This window comes from Artemia sp. Qi Xiang Cuo, chromosome 10 (assembly GCF_049724085.1).
Source record: "Artemia sp. Qi Xiang Cuo chromosome 10, ASM4972408v1, whole genome shotgun sequence".
NCBI classification, from domain to species: Eukaryota; Metazoa; Arthropoda; class Branchiopoda; order Anostraca; family Artemiidae; genus Artemia; species Artemia sp. Qi Xiang Cuo.
The window spans coordinates 19,525,841-19,544,509 of NC_142803.1; the positions used below are offsets into that span (position 1 = coordinate 19,525,841).

The following is an 18,669-nucleotide window of genomic DNA, read 5'->3' on the forward strand; positions in this document are numbered from 1 at the left end:
ATCTTTTATACCACAGGTCAACCACATCAATCCAGCCCACAGATGTACATAGCAAGGAAGTGGTTATTTCTCAATATCCTTGAATGTGGATTGTTTTCTAAGATATGTGGTATTTTTAATAGTTTGATTTCACTTTTTATCTTAGTAAAGTGGTATTTCCAAAACCCATGATTTTATTTTGTGTCCTGAATATTTTATTTCATATTAAATTATTTCTGCTTAATTGCTGTTACCACATTTGCTGTTCATTTAATTGACTTACAAATGAAGTGAACATACCATATGATGCACTTTTTATGCTCTTTAAGAACATAATAATTGCTTCTCTTGCAAATTCAAATTTAAAGCCCTTTTTGAACCCTTGAAAATAACCAAAAAATTTCTTGTTTTTGTCTATAAAAAAAGGTGTAATATGTTGGTTTCAAACTTACTATTTGATTATACATCCATTTTTTTAAGTTAAATAAGCCATAAGCATTGATTTATCATGATTAAATTGGATAAAAAATTCGAAACAATTTCTCTGTTTTTCTATCTGTCATGTTTCTTCTGTTGGCTTTGATATTTTTCAACATATAGGTGAAATGACAGTTTTTAAGCAGCATAACAGAATAAGAAGAAAACATGGTGGATCTGCTTTGAATTTTTTTTATTCAACTTAATCTTGACAAAACTATATTGCTGAATAATACAGTGGTTGGCCACAACAATTTGTGCAAGAAAAGTGACTTTAGTGCCTTATCCATTCATAAAAAGTGACAAAAATTAACTATTAAGAGGCACAGGGTTTGCATAGGTTCTAATCACTACTTTGTTCTTATATTTGACCTCCAGTTTGGCTGTGGATGAAGAGGTTAATATACTAATTTTTTATTCATTTGTTGTTTTTTTTTCTTCTTATCATTCATAATAAGAATAAAATAATAAAGTAAAAAAAAACCCTGCCCACCCCCTGGATCCACCAGTACAACTGATAAGGTTTAAGGGCACAATCAGAAGCTTGTAATAAGAAATAAATGCACAACTTAGCAAAGTTAATCTGTAAACATTTAAAGATGTTACTTAGGGAATTACATTTAAAAATATTGCATTTTTTATACTCATGTGTCATTTTGCCATTACTAATTTCCAACAGCTAACAGCCTGTTGTCTAATATGTTTTATATTACCTTTCTAGCTTAATGAAATAAGCACTGACTAAAACAAATTTTAACACAGCAAAAAAAGTGACTTTAGCAACAATTTCAAAGGAAAAGTGACAGAACATCTTAAGCTATAATAAAAGTGACAAAAAGTGATTTAAGTGACTGTAGCCAACCCTTGATTATACAAATTTTACAAAATAGATTTGCAATGAAATAGTAAAATTAAAACAAATTTTATACCCCATTTTCATATCCAAAAAATATAGGGTGAATATTTTGCAGTTCATATTATTGACTTACAAATAAAATGAACATGTCACTTGATCCTTTTTTTATGCTCTTTATGAATATAATAATTGCTTCTATTGCAAATTCTAATTTACCCACCTCTACACCCCTCATGTGCAAACATATACCCTGAGTTGGAATATACCAAGAGTTTTTGACAGCAAAGCGTTTAAAAAACTTGAAATGGTAGGAAAAAGTTTTATATTTGAGTTGCCTAATAAATGAGGTTTGAATTGTTAAGTATACGTTTTTATGGAATTTGTTACTCTTGAACAACTTATTTATAAACCAGTGATTTGTTTTTAACCACTTTTCAATAACTTAACTAGTGTTGATAACTTCTTTGTGTGGTTACAATTCAGGGTATATATTTGCACATTAGGGGGGTGGGTAAATTTGAATTTACAACAGAAGTAATTAATTTATTTTTAAAGAGCATAAAAAAGGAATTGAGTGGTATATTCACTTTATTTGTAAGTCAATAATCTGAACTGGTAATTTTTTTTGCAAGACCTTGAATTGGTATATATAGGGGTGGGGGGTAAAATTCAGGTAAATTTTTACCAAATCATATTATTGACTTACAAATAAAGTAAACATACCACTCAATGCCTTTTTTATGCTCTTTCTAAATATAATAATATAATAATCATTTTTGTTGGAAATGAATTTTAGCCCAACCCCTATTTATATCAATTAAGGGTATATATTTGTACATTAGGGGGGTGGGTGTAAATTTTATTTCTGATGTAAATGCAAGGTAAGATTAAACTTTCCCTCACCCCCCTAATGTGCAAATGTATGTAATTTCTACCAAATCATATTATTGACTTATGCATAAAGTGAATATACCACTTGATGCCTTTTTTAATGCTGATTACAAATATAGTAATCATTTCTATCAGAAATGAATTTCAGCCCCTCCCCCTATATATGCCAATTCAGGGTATATATTTCTACAACCTAACCGAACCCTGAATTGGCATATATAGGGGGGGGGTTCAAATTCATTTCCAATAGAAATGATTATTATGTTCATAATCAGCATAAAAAAAAGCATCAAATGGTGTATTCACTTTATTCCTAACTCAATAATATGATTTGGTAGAAATTTACCCAAATATATACCATGAATTGGTATATATAGGCCTAGGGGTGGGGAGCTAAAATTCATTTCTGACAAAAATGATTATATGTGTAAAGAGCATAAAAAAGGCATCAAGTGGTATATTCACTTTATTTGTAAGTCTAAAATATGATTTGGTAAAAATTTACCAAAATTCATTTCCAATAAAAATTATTAGCCTATAGGGTGAACCAGGGTAATTCCGGACAGTGGGTAATTCCGGACACCCCCTTTTATCTTGCTAGCCCCTTATTAAATTTCTTTTGAAAAAATCACAGAGGTAGTGCCAAGACCAGTTTATGACTCACTATATCCGAATGACAACAGCAAGCACGTGGGGGATACAGTCAGTCTTGAACCGGAGTTGGTCAGAGAAACTTCGATGAAAAAGCACGTATTGTGTCAGTTTTTTTGCATTTGCTGGTGAACGGTGTAACCTATGGATTTTGTTGTTTTGCCATTCAAAAGGGTTTTAATTAGGGCAATAGTGTGATTTTTTGCAGATTTTTATCTCTAACGGTTTAGCCGTATGTTAGGTGTCCGAATTACCCATTTTTTGACCCCAAACAGGGTAATTCCGGACAGATGGTGAGGCATAATTCCGGACACAGAGGGGTATTTTCGGACATGGGAAAACGTGATACAATTAAGTCCTTTTCACTGAATTTTGACCTCTGCCTCCTGAACCTTTTCTATCAGAGAGTCTCGAGTTTCTAGCAATTTAGCATGAGATTACTGAACTATTTTCAGGAAAAATAGTTTTCTTTAGGGCTGATGATCTGTAACTTTCATTAGTTTTGGTTTCTTTCAGTGCGAACAACTTTTCTTCTTATGCTTTTTACTTACCCTTGCTTTAACTTTCAGATGCCGAGGACACAGTACAGCCCAGAAGATCTGGACAAGGCGTTAGCAGAGGTAAAAATGGGTTGGCTGACAATCAGACTTGCAGCAGCAAAGTATGGGATTCCAAAGTCGACGATTTCGGACCATTTGACTGCGACATCGTCGAAAGTGGGAGCAGGTAGACCAACACAACTGGATTTAGATGAAGAAGTGACACTCGCAAAGTGCATCAAAACCATGGACGAGTGGGGTGTTGGACTATCCCAAACCAATATAGTTGCTCTTGTAGGCGAATATGTGAAGGTGAATAATATGAAAACTACTTTCAATGACGGTGTTCCTGGTTAGGACTGGTGGAAATACTTCAAACAACAACACAACCTTAGTCTCAAGAAGCCTGAAACCAACGAGAATTCAAGATACAAAGCCAAAAATCTGTTCTTGATCTATGGATTTTTTTATCTTCTCTCAGAAATGTTGAATGAACTTGAACTCCTCAATAAGCCCCACTTGATGTACAACCTGGATGAGACGAGCTTTTGTACTGATCCTTTGAGAACCAAAGTTGTGGGACAGAAGAACTCGCCAAGTTTCTTCCAAACTGCTGGAACAGGGAGAGAGAACACAACAGTTCTTGGTTGCATCAACACTGCAGGGGCAATTCTTCCCCCCTGATCATATTCAAAGGCAAATCTGTGTGGTCCACTTGGACATCCGATGACGCTTTGCCTGACACTTCATATGCTGCCACAGAAAGGGGTTGGATGACGGCTGACGTGTTTTACAACTGGTTCAAAGGCCAGTTCATTCCTAGCGTTGGGCAAGAACGTCCAGTTCTGCTTCTTGTTGACAGTCATGGCTCTCATTTGTCGCTGCAAGTTGTGCAGCTTGCAATGAACGAAAACATCACGATTCTGAAGCTGCCACCCCATACAACGCACATGCTTCAAGCTTTAGACATTGGCATTTTCAAGGCTTTCAAAACCACGTATGACCAAAGGCTAACCAAATGGGCAAGGAAAAATGTTGGAGAGAAGCTACAGAAAGCAGATTTTGTCAAGATGATAAGTGAAATTTGGAAACAAGCAGATCCAGTTCTAATCCAGAAAGCGTTTGCATCAACTGGAGTTTATGATCCTAGCGTACCAGAGAGCCAACCGTGCAAAAATCAACAGAGAGCAGTTTGACCTGCAGAAACTCAGGGCTTACAATGCCTTTCTTGAAGAAAAGAAAAGAGAACAAGCAAAGAAACCAACAGAGAAGTCAACAGCTGATAGGATTAGTGTTAGAGTCCAGAGTGAAAGTGAAAATCTGACCGTCAACATCAACATTTCTTCCCCTGAGAAGAAACCACCAACTCCAATGAAGAAGACCTTTGAAGAGCTCCTGTTAGAGAGTGTAAGAAGAGAGCCAAGAAGTGAACCAGGGCAGAGGAAAAAGATCACTCAGAAAGCTGCTGAAGTGATCACTTCTAAGGTGTATTTAGAGCAACTTAAGAAGCAGCAGAAGGAAAAGTAAAAGGCAGACAGGAAAAAGGGTGTAGGAAAGAAAACCAAAGCAAAAGAAACCAGTGAGACCCAGACCTCTGGTGCCAAAGTCAAAAAGATGATGCTCTCACGAGAAGTGACCTCCCTAGTTCGCTTTTCTGACACTAAAAGCGAGCCCGAGATACCATATGCTGACACCAATGATGACATTTCTATTGAAGAGACGTGTGTTCTTGATGACCTCGATCCACCTGGCCCTAGCAAGAAAAAGATCAAAATGAAGCTTGACCATTATTATGCTGTGTATTACAACGACTCACCTTATTTTGGCAGAATTGTGGAATTTGTTGATGAAGGGGTCATTAGGATGAAGTTCCTAAAGCTCAACTCAGCAGCAATGTACAAGTTTAGCTGGTCCAAGATCAATGACATCACAGACGTTGCAGAAGAGTTTATCTTGGGAGGGCCACTTACTCTGAAGGGTACTGGACCCTTCACTATAAGCAAGCATCACAAAATGGTGAAACGCCACAAGGAAAGGAAGAAAAGCTATGGAAAAAAGCAGTGATCACCTAGTTCCTCTGTGTTTTGCTTTTAAACTTGCTTTTATCAGTATTTAAAGTCGTCTTTTTTATTATTTTTACCTTATTTTTAATATACAAATTTCAAGGAAGTTAGCAGATGAATTCTGTAGTTGCAGGAGATGAGGGCCCAGGTCTTCAGATCCCCCATTCCTTCAGAAGACTATTTAAATGCTGGCTCGTGGTGGTATAATCACTTTATTATCAAATTATTGTGAGAATCCATTTTGACACTTGAAAATGGATTTGATTTTCAGCATCATGCAAGCTGGAAGAAATCGATAGATTTGGGATGTTCTTCATACCGCCAACCAAAGCAAGATTTTACTCCTTCAGGTACAAAGATATTGACCTTGTCCGGAATTACATTTTGGTGGCTAATTCCAGACACAGTGGGAAAATTTCAAATGAGGTCACCAACCCCCTTTATAGTTTGAATTTCGGAAGTTTCTAGCTCTCGTATGAAAGCTAACAGTCTGAACTTTCATACAAATCTGATTTTATGACGAGATTTTAAGTCTGCTGGCAGGAGGAATTTTTTGAATCCAAAAAACAGGTCAAAGTGTCTGAAATTACCCTGGTTCACCCTATTTGGAAAGAGCATAAAAAAAGTATTGATTGATATGTTTACTTTATTTGTAAGTCAATAATATGAACTGCAAATAATTTACCAAATATGGAATGATAATATTATTTTCAAGGGTCCTAGGCTAAAAGGGACTAAGATTGAATTTACTAGAAAAGCAACTATTATGTTCAGGAAGAGCATAAAAATTGCATCTAGTGGTATGTTCACTTAATTTGTAAGTCAAAAATATTAATAGCAAAATATTTACCCTCTGTATTACCCTAGACAAGGTTCTATAGGCTAGTAGGCTAGACTAACTTTAAAACACCCTAATTTGTAGGAATTTAAACTTAATGATTTAACAAAATCAGCTCACACCTTTTCCATTTTTTCTTAGAATATCCAATAGCTGCAATGTGGAAGTTTCTTTGGGAAAGTTTATGAATAGAGCACAAAGGTTCTCTGGTAGGCACCCAGACTTTTGTAGGCAACAGTAAAGTAGAACATGAATTTGTTCCAAACTGATTCAACACTTTCACAGATTCAAATACCTTAAGAAGCTTGTTTCTTGAGTGACAAAATAAAGAAGTGGCCAAAAAGTTAAGCATTTTTGAAGCAGACAAGACAAGCAAGAGCTTGCATCAAATAAAAACATAAGATTTTTTAAGCTAGTAATCTGTCTGTTCCACAGGATCAAGGTAATATAACAGCAAGCCTTAGCCTTGAAATAGATGGATTGATCAATAAATTGCTTTAAAATGAAATAAACCTCACTTTTTTGAAAGGTTTTCACCATTCTCTGCCATTTTTAAACTTTAGCTGATGTAAGGAATGGAACAGTTTCTTCTACAAATACTCCTGGGATTTATTGCAGAGCTTCGTTTTAAGACAAAGGATTCAGATTTGACTCGACACTAGGGCGGCCATTCAATTGAAATTGATTGTTTTAGCGCGTGTTGAACTCTACAGAAAACTCGCATGAGATATTTCAAATTTCTCTTGAGTTTGACAAAGAGTAAAAGTTTTGTTTTTCTAAGTGAACGAGATATGTTTATTTTGTTTTATCTTCTCTTGTTCACTTGTTTTCATACGTTGCTTATTTTTGTGTTGGTCAATTACCCTGAAAGCGCTGCTTGGAAATAGTCAGCCGATGTCATTTCCAACTTGCACCAATTGATTTTTGAATTATGAAACCCTAGTATATATAGAGATATGGCTGTTTTTAGTTAGTATAAGATTTAAATTTATTCAATTACTCAAGACAGTCCTTATCCATTTAAAAGCAGGGGCTCAGCTAAAATTGGGTCTCTCTCTAAGCGTCAAACCTTCGGTATTCAGTGTCAACACTTTGCTTCGACGGTCTCTTTTTGTCAACGATCTCCAAAGCAATCCGAAGCCGACGAGACGTCGGCCTCCTTTTGGCAAGCTGTAATTTTAATTTAAGCGTAAGGGATTTTCAATTTTCCCGATCTAATTCTTTCTCCAAATTAATCTGTGCAAGTTAGAACACGCCAAATTAATGCGATCCGGTTTAAAACTCACTTGACAGGTCATGTCGGTTGGAGTTTACTGCGTATTAAACAAACACACTTAGAAACAATAGGGAAAATATTCTCAAGACAATAGAATTCAATTCAGGGAATAATTCTGGAATAAAGTATATATATATATATATACATATACAAGCTCTCAATAGGTGGTATCGGTGATTGGGGTTTTGCCAAAGCATCGCACCCCGCGATAGTCACTTCTGGACAGTACGAGAGGGGGGATCGATAGTTTCGCAAAGTGGATTTTTTAATTTTGGTCACAGGATAAAAAGTAAAGAATGAAGCGGACGACAGAGCAGCGATCTCTTGGGATTCTGCTTGCTCTTGCGCAATACTGCTTCAGAGAGTCTTACCGTGATTGAGGAGGCTTACCGAGACCATGCCACGTCGAAAGCCCAAGTTTTTGTCGGCGCAAGGACTTCAAAGAAGGGGGGAGAGAATTCAAGACAAAGGTCGATCTTGACGCCCTTCGGCGAGTTCAACGGAAGAGAACGTGTCAAAATTTAAAGGACTCTTGGACTCCAATCGTCGGTCGAGTCTGTAATTCATAGCGGAGTAACTTAACATGTGGAAGTCGATGGTACACAACATTGTAACGTTTCCGCCATCCAGAAAGCCATAACCAACTCTTCGAAAGGCATTTTGGAAGCTGACTTCGAGGGAGCCTCTGAATCATGGAAATCCCGCAGGTAGCGATGCATCGACGCCAAAGCGAACTATTTTGAAGTGTTTTGAGATGCTGGATAAATAAATTCCTCTTTATACAGTAAGTGTCATTACTTTTTGGACGCACCCTGTAATATATATATATATATACACACATATATATATATATATATATATATATATATATATATATATATATATATATATATATATATATATATATATATATATATATATATATATATATATATATATATATATATATATATATATATATATATATATATATATATATATATATATATATATATATATATATATATATATATATATATATATATATATATATATATATATATATATATATATATATATATATATATATATATATATATATATATATATATATATATATATATATATATATATATATATATGTGTGTGTGTGTGTGTGTGTGTGTGTATATATATATATATATATATATATATATATATATATATATATATATATATATATATATATATATATATATATATATATATATATATATATATATATATATATATATATATATATATATATAAAATTGTATATTTATTTGTTTATGTGTGCATGATTTCTCGAAAACAATTTTCTCGAACTATTTTTTCGGGAAATTTGGCATCCTGGTATATTCTGGTCTAAAAACGATTTAACTGGGTCAAAAGTTTGAGAAAATTAATTAAGAGTCTTAATTTTGGAAAAAAAAATATATTTATGTGAGTGACGTCATTTTTATGTACATACATTAAATTGCTTAAAGAGCAATAATACATTAAATTGCTTAAAAAGCAAAAAACTGGTAATTGCAGAAAAATTTGTACATATTTTGACAAGGGATTACAGCAAATCCAAAACTTAAAAAAAAGCGTAATGCTTTGTAGAAATCGTTGTTAGAAATCAGACTTGCTGTAATAATCAAATATTTTGAATAGATTGCAGAATGAAAAGACATTAAATTGCCTAAGGGACGAAAAAATTGTAATTGCAGAAATATTTGTATATATTTTTACAGGACATTATAGCAATTCTAAAACCTTAAAAAAGAAAACTAAAAGTTTGAAGCTTTGTAGACATCTTGGTAGAAATTGGACTTCGTATTCAAATATTTTGAATAGACCGCAATAAGAAAAGACATTAAATTGCGGAAAGATAGAAAAAACAGGTAATTGTAAAAATATTTATATATATCTTAACAAGGGATTAAAACAATTCAAAAGCCTTAAAATAGAAAATCAAAAGTTTGATGAATTATATCTGGAATGACGTCATTTTTATACAATCCTAAAAAGAGCCTATCCCAGATTTGCCTCTCAATCACTCAGACTATCTGTCTTGGCTTTTTCTACATTTAGCCATGTCTTGATGCCTGCAAAATACTTGATTTCAATTATATTTGTCATAAGTTTGTGGGAGAATGATATAATTCATCAAAGTTTTGGGTTTTTTTGAAGGCTTTTGAACTGTTGTAAGCAATTTAACTCTTCGTCAACAAAGGTAAAGAAGCAAGGGATCTTTAAGAGACAATCAAGAAAAGCGGCCTTTGTTGAAGAGGTCATCTTTGCGACTGAGACCTTGGATCTGGGGAATTATTTCCGTCAGTTTTTTTTTCAAGTTCGTAGACCAAAGTGAGCATTCCCTGGTTTTCAATAAAGCGAGCTTGAGGAGAAAGCGGTCTACAACAACTAGACGAAAAATTAACACCTAAACACCAAAACCGTTTTATCAAGACCAGGTACCAATGCCCTCACCTGAGTACAGCATTGAGAAAGAACAGGCTTGCTGCTTTGCCTGTGCTTTGTTTCCAACAGGAAGGGGTAGATAAGAGAGAGAGATGGCATTTTGTGAAGGCATGCGTTAATGCCACAAGATGCGCATTAAAGACGAAAAGCCAAGTTTACTTCAATTCCACATTGAGTGAAAAAAACCCTAAAGCTTCATTCCCAGATCTCGTTGCTTTTACCTGCCGTTAGGCTTGGCTCCCATATTTATTCAAAAAAGAAAAGCGGAGCAAAGATACAGTAATCAAGAAAAGAGAGAAATAGAAAGAAATCGAAAAATCGTAAGAATGGTGATAGAGGTCACTATCACACTCGTTAAACAAAGATTCCCATTTCAAGGAAAAGGTCACGACGGGGCAACTTTATTGAGCTTGTCAAGTTACTGGGATATCATAACGCGGAGATGGCACGAAGGCTAAAGTGTCACAAAGGAAAGCTACCCATCTAATTCCTAACCTTAGCTGCTTCTTATAAAATTATTTTAAAAGCATAGCAGGCAAAAAGATCTAACGAAGGTTATTGATGAAGTAAAGCGATCGAAACTCTATGGTATCTTTGCTGATACTACACTAGCTGTGAGCCAAGAGGAATTTTAATTCAAATGGAACTGTAAGGGCACTGTTCCTTTTCTTTATCAATTGCCCCTCCCAAAAAGGAGCTGACATAGCTAGAAAAAATCTTTAAAATTTTCAAGAAGTTTGAAGTAGATCTAGAAAAGTTAGCATTCCAGTCATATGACTTTCCAAGCAATATGTTGGGGAGGTTTAAAGAATTTCAGGCCAATATTTCACGTCTGGTTAGGCAAGAAATACCATATATTCATTGCCTTGCTCATCGATACAACATTATTGTCGAAAATTGTTGCAAGGAATGCATTTTGACCAAAAATATGTTTGACGTGTTGAAAAAACTGTATGTTTTCTTCACAAGTGGTACTAAGCGGATCAACCTGTAGCAAGAGGCTATTACGTCAAAAGAAGGGTAGCTTAGCCTCAAACGACTGTCAGACACGAGTTGGTCGGTAAGACACGAATCACTTAAAGCAGTTTGGAGCACACTTCCTGAAATAGCTGGTCTCTGATATGACATAAGAGACTCAACAAATGTCGAAAGTGAAACAGAAGTGAAATGGAAGTCACTTCAATCAAAAATTATGCGGCTAGATTTCATCACTGAGTTAATGGTCATGAGGAATATCATGCACCAGACCAGCACCCTAATAAGAGATCTTCAGTCGATTGTCTTGGATATTTTATCAACATGGCATTACATGAAAGCGACTTCTTTATTTGAAGATCTGCTATGTACCAGCAACAGAGAGCGTGTTAGTCAAGTTGAAGCTTCTATACCGATTGCAACAGCACTGTTTTCTCTCACTGATCCTTTTGGGCATTCTGACGAAGTCGGCAGTTATTCCTCTGACGAAAAAAAAGTTGTTTTTCGCACTCCAAGTAGATTTCCTGATGAAGGAGTGAGAACAGAAGCAACCAAGAATAAAGGCATGATCGGCTATTATACTACAAAATTCAAATGACAATAGCTTTATTAAGTAAAGAGCTGCAGGAATCGCGTGCCGGATTTCAGCAGCTTCTTTTGCCCATCTTCAAATGTGCAGCAAAGCTAAACACTTCGAAATGTAATAAGTTAGCGGTAGATTTTCCTCTTATGCCGATACAACCAGAAGCACAAAAGTCAGAAATAGAAATCTTCTAGGAACGTTTAAAGCCAACTCAGACTAATAAACAGAATTTTGGACAGCTCTTCTCTATTGCGAAAGAGCTTAAGATTCCTTTTCTTCATGTCAATAGAGCTTTCGTTTTTTATAAGAACCGTGCCCTTGACTTCAGCTGGTGAGCCGATCTTCAATAAGACGAAAATGGTTAAAAACAGATTGAGGTCAACTATGAATGATGATAGACTTGACTCACTTATGCTTTACTACACCTAGAAAGACAAAGCTGCTGAGTTGGAGTAACCAGTGGAAAGTAAAACAAAGGTGTATGCATCTTTAAGATTTGTTCTTTTGTAATCAGTTGGTTTTTGTGTTTTAGAATTCTCTAACAAATCAAGTTAAATCTAGTAACATTTACATTTGATTAAATTAACTTATGTATCCCCATTTGTCGGCACGCTTGACAATTTTTTCAGCATATCCTTTATTTGCCCCTTCAAATTCAAAACCATTGCAGTGCCTCTACCCTTCCAAACTCCAAACCTTAGCTTTGCCCTTGGTTGAAGGGCTTAACAGCTATATCCCTGTAATAGCTTATAGCTTGAAACTTTCAAAGGCCTTTTTATTGTTTTGATCAAAATTACCCTTTAAGAATATTGACGAGGGAGAGGAAGGCGCGCATCTAAAAAGGCACAAGGTACCTAGTTGTCCATCAGTAGCTCTTCAACTTCTCCTGAACGTTTCAACTTAATACCCTCAACCGTTCCCTATATATTGCTAATACGACTTTTTGACAACCAGCACATACACTGTGTGTCTGATTATGTTCGGCATTCCTCTCAAAAGCTACAGGGATTACTATGTTATCACCCGTAAGGATAATTATTTGGCCTCTAGACTATTTGAACAAGATAGCTATTTAAAATTTTTTATCAAACTTGTTTGGACGGAGGGAAACTAAAAGGGCATGGAAGGGGGTTTGGCAAACTGGAGAAAGGGGAGGGGGGATTGTAAAGCTCCTGTCATGGATTTTACACCACGAATAATTAAATGTTACCCTTATTCTGCTTTCCAGCCTTTCTACTCAAGGAGGTTCCTTATGACACTTTACGATGGAGAGAAACTTACGACGAACTTTACGACGAGGCACTTTACGACGAGTTTATAAGAGGCAGGTAGAAAATGAGCCATTAAAAGTGTTTCTTTGATTTTACAGTAGCCTGCTAGCCTTGACTAAATTTGTGGTATTTACGTATAATATCAACACCGCCCAAGTAATGCAGTTAAGTTAATCCTAATGAAATAAGTAGTATGCTAGTATGCACTCCGCGCAGGCCCATATCCCAATACCGGTTTTGGAGAATTTCAAGAATGAAGCGTTATCTGGTATTGCGTAATCATTCATATTGTCATCATTCCAAGAATGTGCTAACCGGTTTCCGAAAATATCCCGAATTTCAAGAATTAGGTGTTATCTGGTATTGCGTGATCGTTTATAATCTCGGCGAAACAATACAATGAATACAGGTGGGCTAATATCCTAGTTTCTGAGAATTTCTTGGTATGTTTCTGAGAATTTCAAGAATTTTGCGTTATTTGGTACTGAGTAATCATTCATGTTGTCGGTGAACAATACAATATGTTTTGTGACAGCCCTCATATCTGCTCCTTTGATATACCAACTGAGCCAGCAACATTTTTAGCTTCTAAGCAGTTTTCCATTGATTTTATGAAATATAGGTCTAACTCATGAATCGAAAGGAAGACCCATTAATTTGTATCCTAAAATAACAACACGTTACTCGACCAAGCTAACAAGTCATGGACGAAATTATGGTCTTAGAATTACATTCTAGGCAATCAATGTATTATTTCTGGGACCTGGCCAACTAGTGTTAAGTGTCACTATATCGCAACAAAATCTTAGCGCAATCGATTTCTCAATTGGATATATGGTAAATGTAACCAGTGATTTGTTTCCGGGCGCCTTTTTTGGCATCATTCTGAGAATATGTAAACTACAGTAATTCGAATAGCTTGCTGGACAGACGTATTCCTTTGATGGTTAATGAAACTCGTTTCGATACCCAAAAATTGTAATGACTACGGCCGGGCAGTTATCATTTTTGTCATGTAATGGTCTTGTCCAAATCGTTTTTCCATTACTGGGGATTGCACTTGAGTTTGGGTCCCCACATTCCCATCCAGGATCCTAAGTCCAACTTCAGGGTCAAAAGTTCCCCTACAGGGCCCCAGGTGCTGCTCCATATCCCCAATTCGATTTTTTTGGACTTAGATTCTGTTTTAAGTTTTAGACTTAGTTTTTTTTTGACACGCAGAAACACAAAGGATATACAAAAAGCACACTGAGCCTGGTCACTGTGCCCAATAAAAAAGAATCCAGCTTTTGCAAATTCTCTGGTAACAATAAAAATCCTTTGACCATTTTCCATTAAGCGTCCGTAGTCTAACATCTTCTCATTTAAGAGTACTACTTATTTTGTGACAGTAAAAGTCGGGAGGTATACCATCGTAGTAGCAAAGAAAAATTAATATAGTTTTGACTATAGCTTCTTGATCCCATGTATCACTCACAAATGTCATAGCCTCCAGTCAAAACAAGAGGTTTTACTTGTAATGTATTCCAAATTAACTCCTAAAACAAAAAGACGTTTCAAAGTGTTTTCTATGTTTACCTATTAGCACATATCCCTTTATCCAGTTTCCAACCACACCTGCACAACAGGAACGAAGAACCTGATCACAGTTGCCAACAAGAAAGAATCCTGTATTTGGAGTTCTTTGGTATCGAGGAAATTCTTTGACCACATTACATTAAATGTAATGAGAGAGAAGAGAGAGAGAGAGAGAGAGAGAGAGAGAGAGAGAGAGAGAGAGAGAGAGAGAGAGAGAGAGAGAGAGAGAGAGAGAGAGAGAGAGAGAGAGAGAGAGAGAGAGAGAGAGAGAGAGAGAGAGAGAGAGAGAGAGAGAGAGAGAGAGAGAGAGAGAGAGAGAGAGAGAGAGAGAGAGAGAGAGAGAGAGAGAGAGAGAGAGAGAGAGAGAGAGAGAGAGAGAGAGAGAGAGAGAGAGAGAGAGAGAGAGAGAGAGAGAGAGAGAGAGAGAGAGAGAGAGAGAGAGAGAGAGAGAGAGAGAGAGAGAGAGAGAGAGAGAGAGAGAGAGAGATAGAGAGAGAGAGAGAGAGAGAGAGAGAGAGAGAGAGAGAGCTCTCAGCTACTGGGTATGAAAATCATCACGGCCAAAACTAAAGTCATGGACCTAAACATACAGTCGGATTATCAGCTTGTGCTTTACGGACAAGAAGTGGAAAAAGTCGACAGCTTCACCTATCTTGGCTCAATAATAGACCCTTTTGTAGGCTATGACCTTGACGTACAGAACAGGATCAACAAAGCCCAAGCCATCTTCTCACAACTTCACCGCCATTTGTGGATCTGGCGGGAGATCATCGTGAAGACAAAAATTTCTGTGTATAAAGTGGCCGTTAGATGTATTCTCTTCTATGCAGTTGAAACTTGGCCACTGAAGGTGCTTCATCTCCATGATTTGGAAGTCTTTGACCATCGCTGTCTGTAAAATCTTCTAAGGATTCGATACTCCGACAGAATCTCAAATCTTGATGTGCGCCACCGCTGCTGTAAAATCGAACCCGCCACCATGATTGTCAAACAGAGAAGACTGCGTTGGCTTGGTCATGTCCTTAGAAGACCCAATGACTGCATCATAAGGCAAGTGCTTATAGCCACCCCGTCTCCAGATTGGCACAGGCGACCTGGCGGTCAATTTAAGAATTGGTGGACAACTGCCAAAAACAACCTTCACCCCATTGGTGGATTTCGAAAGTTTGACAGATAGTGGGAGAGCTGATGGCTCCGGTTTGCTGAAGAGCTGGCACAAGATCGCAATAAATGGGAGTTCATTATACGTAGTCTTATAGATGCCGGGTGGGGTGTCCGCGTCTTTTCCCGTAACAAATACAAGTACAAGTAAGTACATGCCTTTGTGATTGAGCGTATGTTTGATTGTCTCTGGGTCTGTTTTTGTGTGTATGACTTTGTCTGTTGCGTGTGTTTTTTTGTCTCTCTCCCAACGTGCCTGTGTGACTGAGTGTCTGTTCGCATGTCTCTGTGCCTGCCTTTGTGTGTTTATTTGTCTGAAAGTGTGGTTTTGTGTATGTGCTTTGTCTCTCTCCCACCTTGCTTGTGTCACTGAGCGTCTGTTTGCATGTCTCTGTGCCTGTCTTTTTTGTGTTTGACTATGTGTTTTTATGTGTGTTTTTTACTCTCTCCCACCGTGCCTGTTTGACTGAGTTTCTGTTTTCATGTCTCTGTGCCTGTCTTTGTGTGTTTGTGTGTCTGACTTTGTGTTTGTGTTTTTGTCTCTTTCCCATTGTGCTTGTCTGACTGAGCGTCTGTTTGCATGTCTCTGTGCCTGTGTTTGTGCTCTCTGACTTTTTGATTTGTGTGTATTTTTGTCTCTTTCTCACCGTGCTTGTGTGACTGAGCGTCTGTTTACATATCTTTGGGCCTGTCTTTGTGTTTTTGGGTGTTTGACTTTGTGTTTTTGTTTGTGTTTTTGTCTCTCTCCCATCGTGTTAGTTATCCTGAGCGACTTTTTGCATATCTCTTGTCCTGTCTTTGTGTGTCTTTCTCACCGTGCCTGTGTGACTGAGCATCTGTTTGCATGTCTTTGTGTCTGTTGTTGTGTATCTGACTTGGCATTTTTTTTGTCTCTCTCCCACCTTGCCCATGTGACTGAGTGTCTGTTTGTATGTTATTGTCCCCGTCTTTTTGTGTTTGTGTGTCTGACTTTCTGTTTTGTTTGTGGTTTTTGGTCTCTGTCCCACTGTGCCTGTTTGACTCTACGTCTGTTTGCATGTCTCTGTATCTGTCTTTGTGTGTCTGAATATGTGTTTTGTTTGTGTTTTTGTCTCTCTCCCATTGCGCCTGTGTGAATGAACGTCTGTTTTCATGTCTCTGTGCTTGTCTTTTTGTGTTTGTGTGTCTGACTTTGAGTTTTTTGTGTGTTTTTTTTTGTCTCTCTCTCAACCTGCCTCTATGGCTGAGCATCTTATTGGTTGTTTCTATGGCTGTCTTTGTGTGTTTTACGTCTGAAATTGTGTTTTTGTGTGTGTTTTTGTCTCTCTCCCACCTTGCCTGTGTGACTGAGCACATGTTTGCATGTCTCTCTGCCTGTCTTTGTGTATTTGCGTGTCTGTTTTTGTGTTTTTGTTGTTTTTTTGTCTCACTCTCACCCTGCTTATGTGACTGAGCGTCAGTTTCCATGTTTCTGTACTTGTTTTTGTTTATTTATGTTTCTGACTTTGGGTTTTTTGGGTGTTTCTTGTCTCTCTCCCACCATTCCTGCTTGATTAAGCGTATGTTTGCTTGTCTCTGTGCCTGTCTTTATGTGTCTGAATTTGTTTTTTTCTTGTGACTCAGCGTTTGTTTGCATGTCTCTGTGCCTATCTTTTTGTGTAAGTGTGTCTGACTTTGGGTTTTTGTGTGCGTTTTTTCTATTTCTCCAATCGTGTCTGTGTTACTGAGCGTCTGTGTGCATGTCTTTGTACCTGTCTTTGTTTGTTTTTTGCTGATTTTGTCTCTGTCTCTCTTTCTCTTTGTCTTTGTGACTGAGCGGCTGATTTCTAATCTCTCTCTCTCTCTCTCTCTCTCTTTCTCTTTCTCTCTCTCTCTCTCTCTCTCTCTCTCTCTCTCTCTCTCTCTCTCTCTCTCTCTCTCTCTCTCTCTCTCTCTCTCTCTCTCTCTCTCTCTCTCTCTCTCTCTCTCTCTATCTGTGTCTAAGAGGATGTTATTTTTTTATGCGAGCGTCTTATTGGTACCCTGTGCTTGGCAATTGATAGTAGTTGGTTTATTGTATGCTTTCGATCAAGATTAATTATACACTGGAGTAATATAAGAAACCATTTTCAATGGCTAGGAATCATGATATGCAGTGCTCTCATGATATGCAGATATCATGACAAAGAAGTTGTGAACTGCATCATCCTAAAAATCTTACCCAGGAAAAATGCAGTGCTCTTAAACGAAAGGTTGTTAGACTAAGGACATTCAATGGGTTGTTAGACTAAGGACATTCAATGTGGTCAAAGAATTACATCGAAATCAAAGAACTCGCATTAGTAGGATTTTTTTTACTGGCCACAGTGACAAGGTTCAGTGTGATTTTTGTTGAAGTATGTTTGGAAACTGGTAAGATTGCGATTTTCTTATAGATCAACATAGAAGACACTTTGAACCATATCCGTTTGTTCTATGAGTTGATGTGGGAAAGATTTCAGTGAAACCTTCTGTTTTAACCGGAGGCTGTGAGATTTATGAGCAATAAATGGAATCAAGAAGCTATAGTCAAAACTATTTTATTTTTTTATGCAACCACCTAGGTATACCTCTCAGCCTTTACTGTCACAAGAAAAAGGTAGTGCTCTTTATCAAGAGGATGTTGAAATACAGACGCCTAATGGAAGGTTGTCAAAGGATTTCTTTGATACCAGAGAACTTGCAAGAGTTGGAATCTTTTTTGTTGGTCACAGTAATCAGGTTTAATGTGCTTTTTGTGTGCCCTGTGTGTTCCTGTGTGTAAAAAATGTCAAGCCTAAGAAAATTAAAACAAATTATAAATAAAAAAGAAAATGACAAAATCAAAGTTTAAAAAATTTAGGGGAGGGGGCATTTGGAACCTGGAGGGGAGATGGGTACCTGGAAGGGGGACATAGGGTCTTGGAGGGGAAAATAGGGTCCTGAATGGTCATGTGGGGACCCTAACTCATGCGCAAACCTCGATAATGGAAAACAGATGTGCACAGGACCATTACATTACAGAATTGATACCTGCCCGGTTGTAGTCATTACAATTTTTGGAGATCGAAACAAGAATTATTGACCAT

General features: G+C 36.9%; 2 protein-coding genes across 3 annotated transcripts in view; one reads left to right on the top strand and one right to left on the bottom strand.

Moving 5' to 3' along the window:
- Window positions 1–6,955, bottom strand: part of LysRS (Lysyl-tRNA synthetase) — a 50,308-nt gene extending 43,353 nt beyond the window's left edge. The window contains exon 1 of one of the 2 annotated variants that reach the window (XM_089095301.1): window positions 6,813–6,955. In XM_089095301.1, the coding sequence (XP_088951427.1) occupies window positions 6,813–6,844 (32 nt within the window). In that variant the 5' untranslated portion in view covers window positions 6,845–6,955. Of the gene's footprint in view, window positions 1–6,416; window positions 6,787–6,812 lie in introns of those variants that run through there. The other variant, XM_089095300.1, reaches the window with a different exon arrangement.
- An 8,062-nt stretch (window positions 6,956–15,017) lies between these two features.
- LOC148947549 (uncharacterized) lies at window positions 15,018–15,341 on the top strand. The gene has a single exon (XM_089095931.1). The coding sequence runs from the start codon at window positions 15,018–15,020 to the stop codon at window positions 15,339–15,341; it is 324 nt and encodes a 107-aa protein (XP_088952057.1).
- Window positions 15,342–18,669: the final 3,328 nt, after the last annotated feature.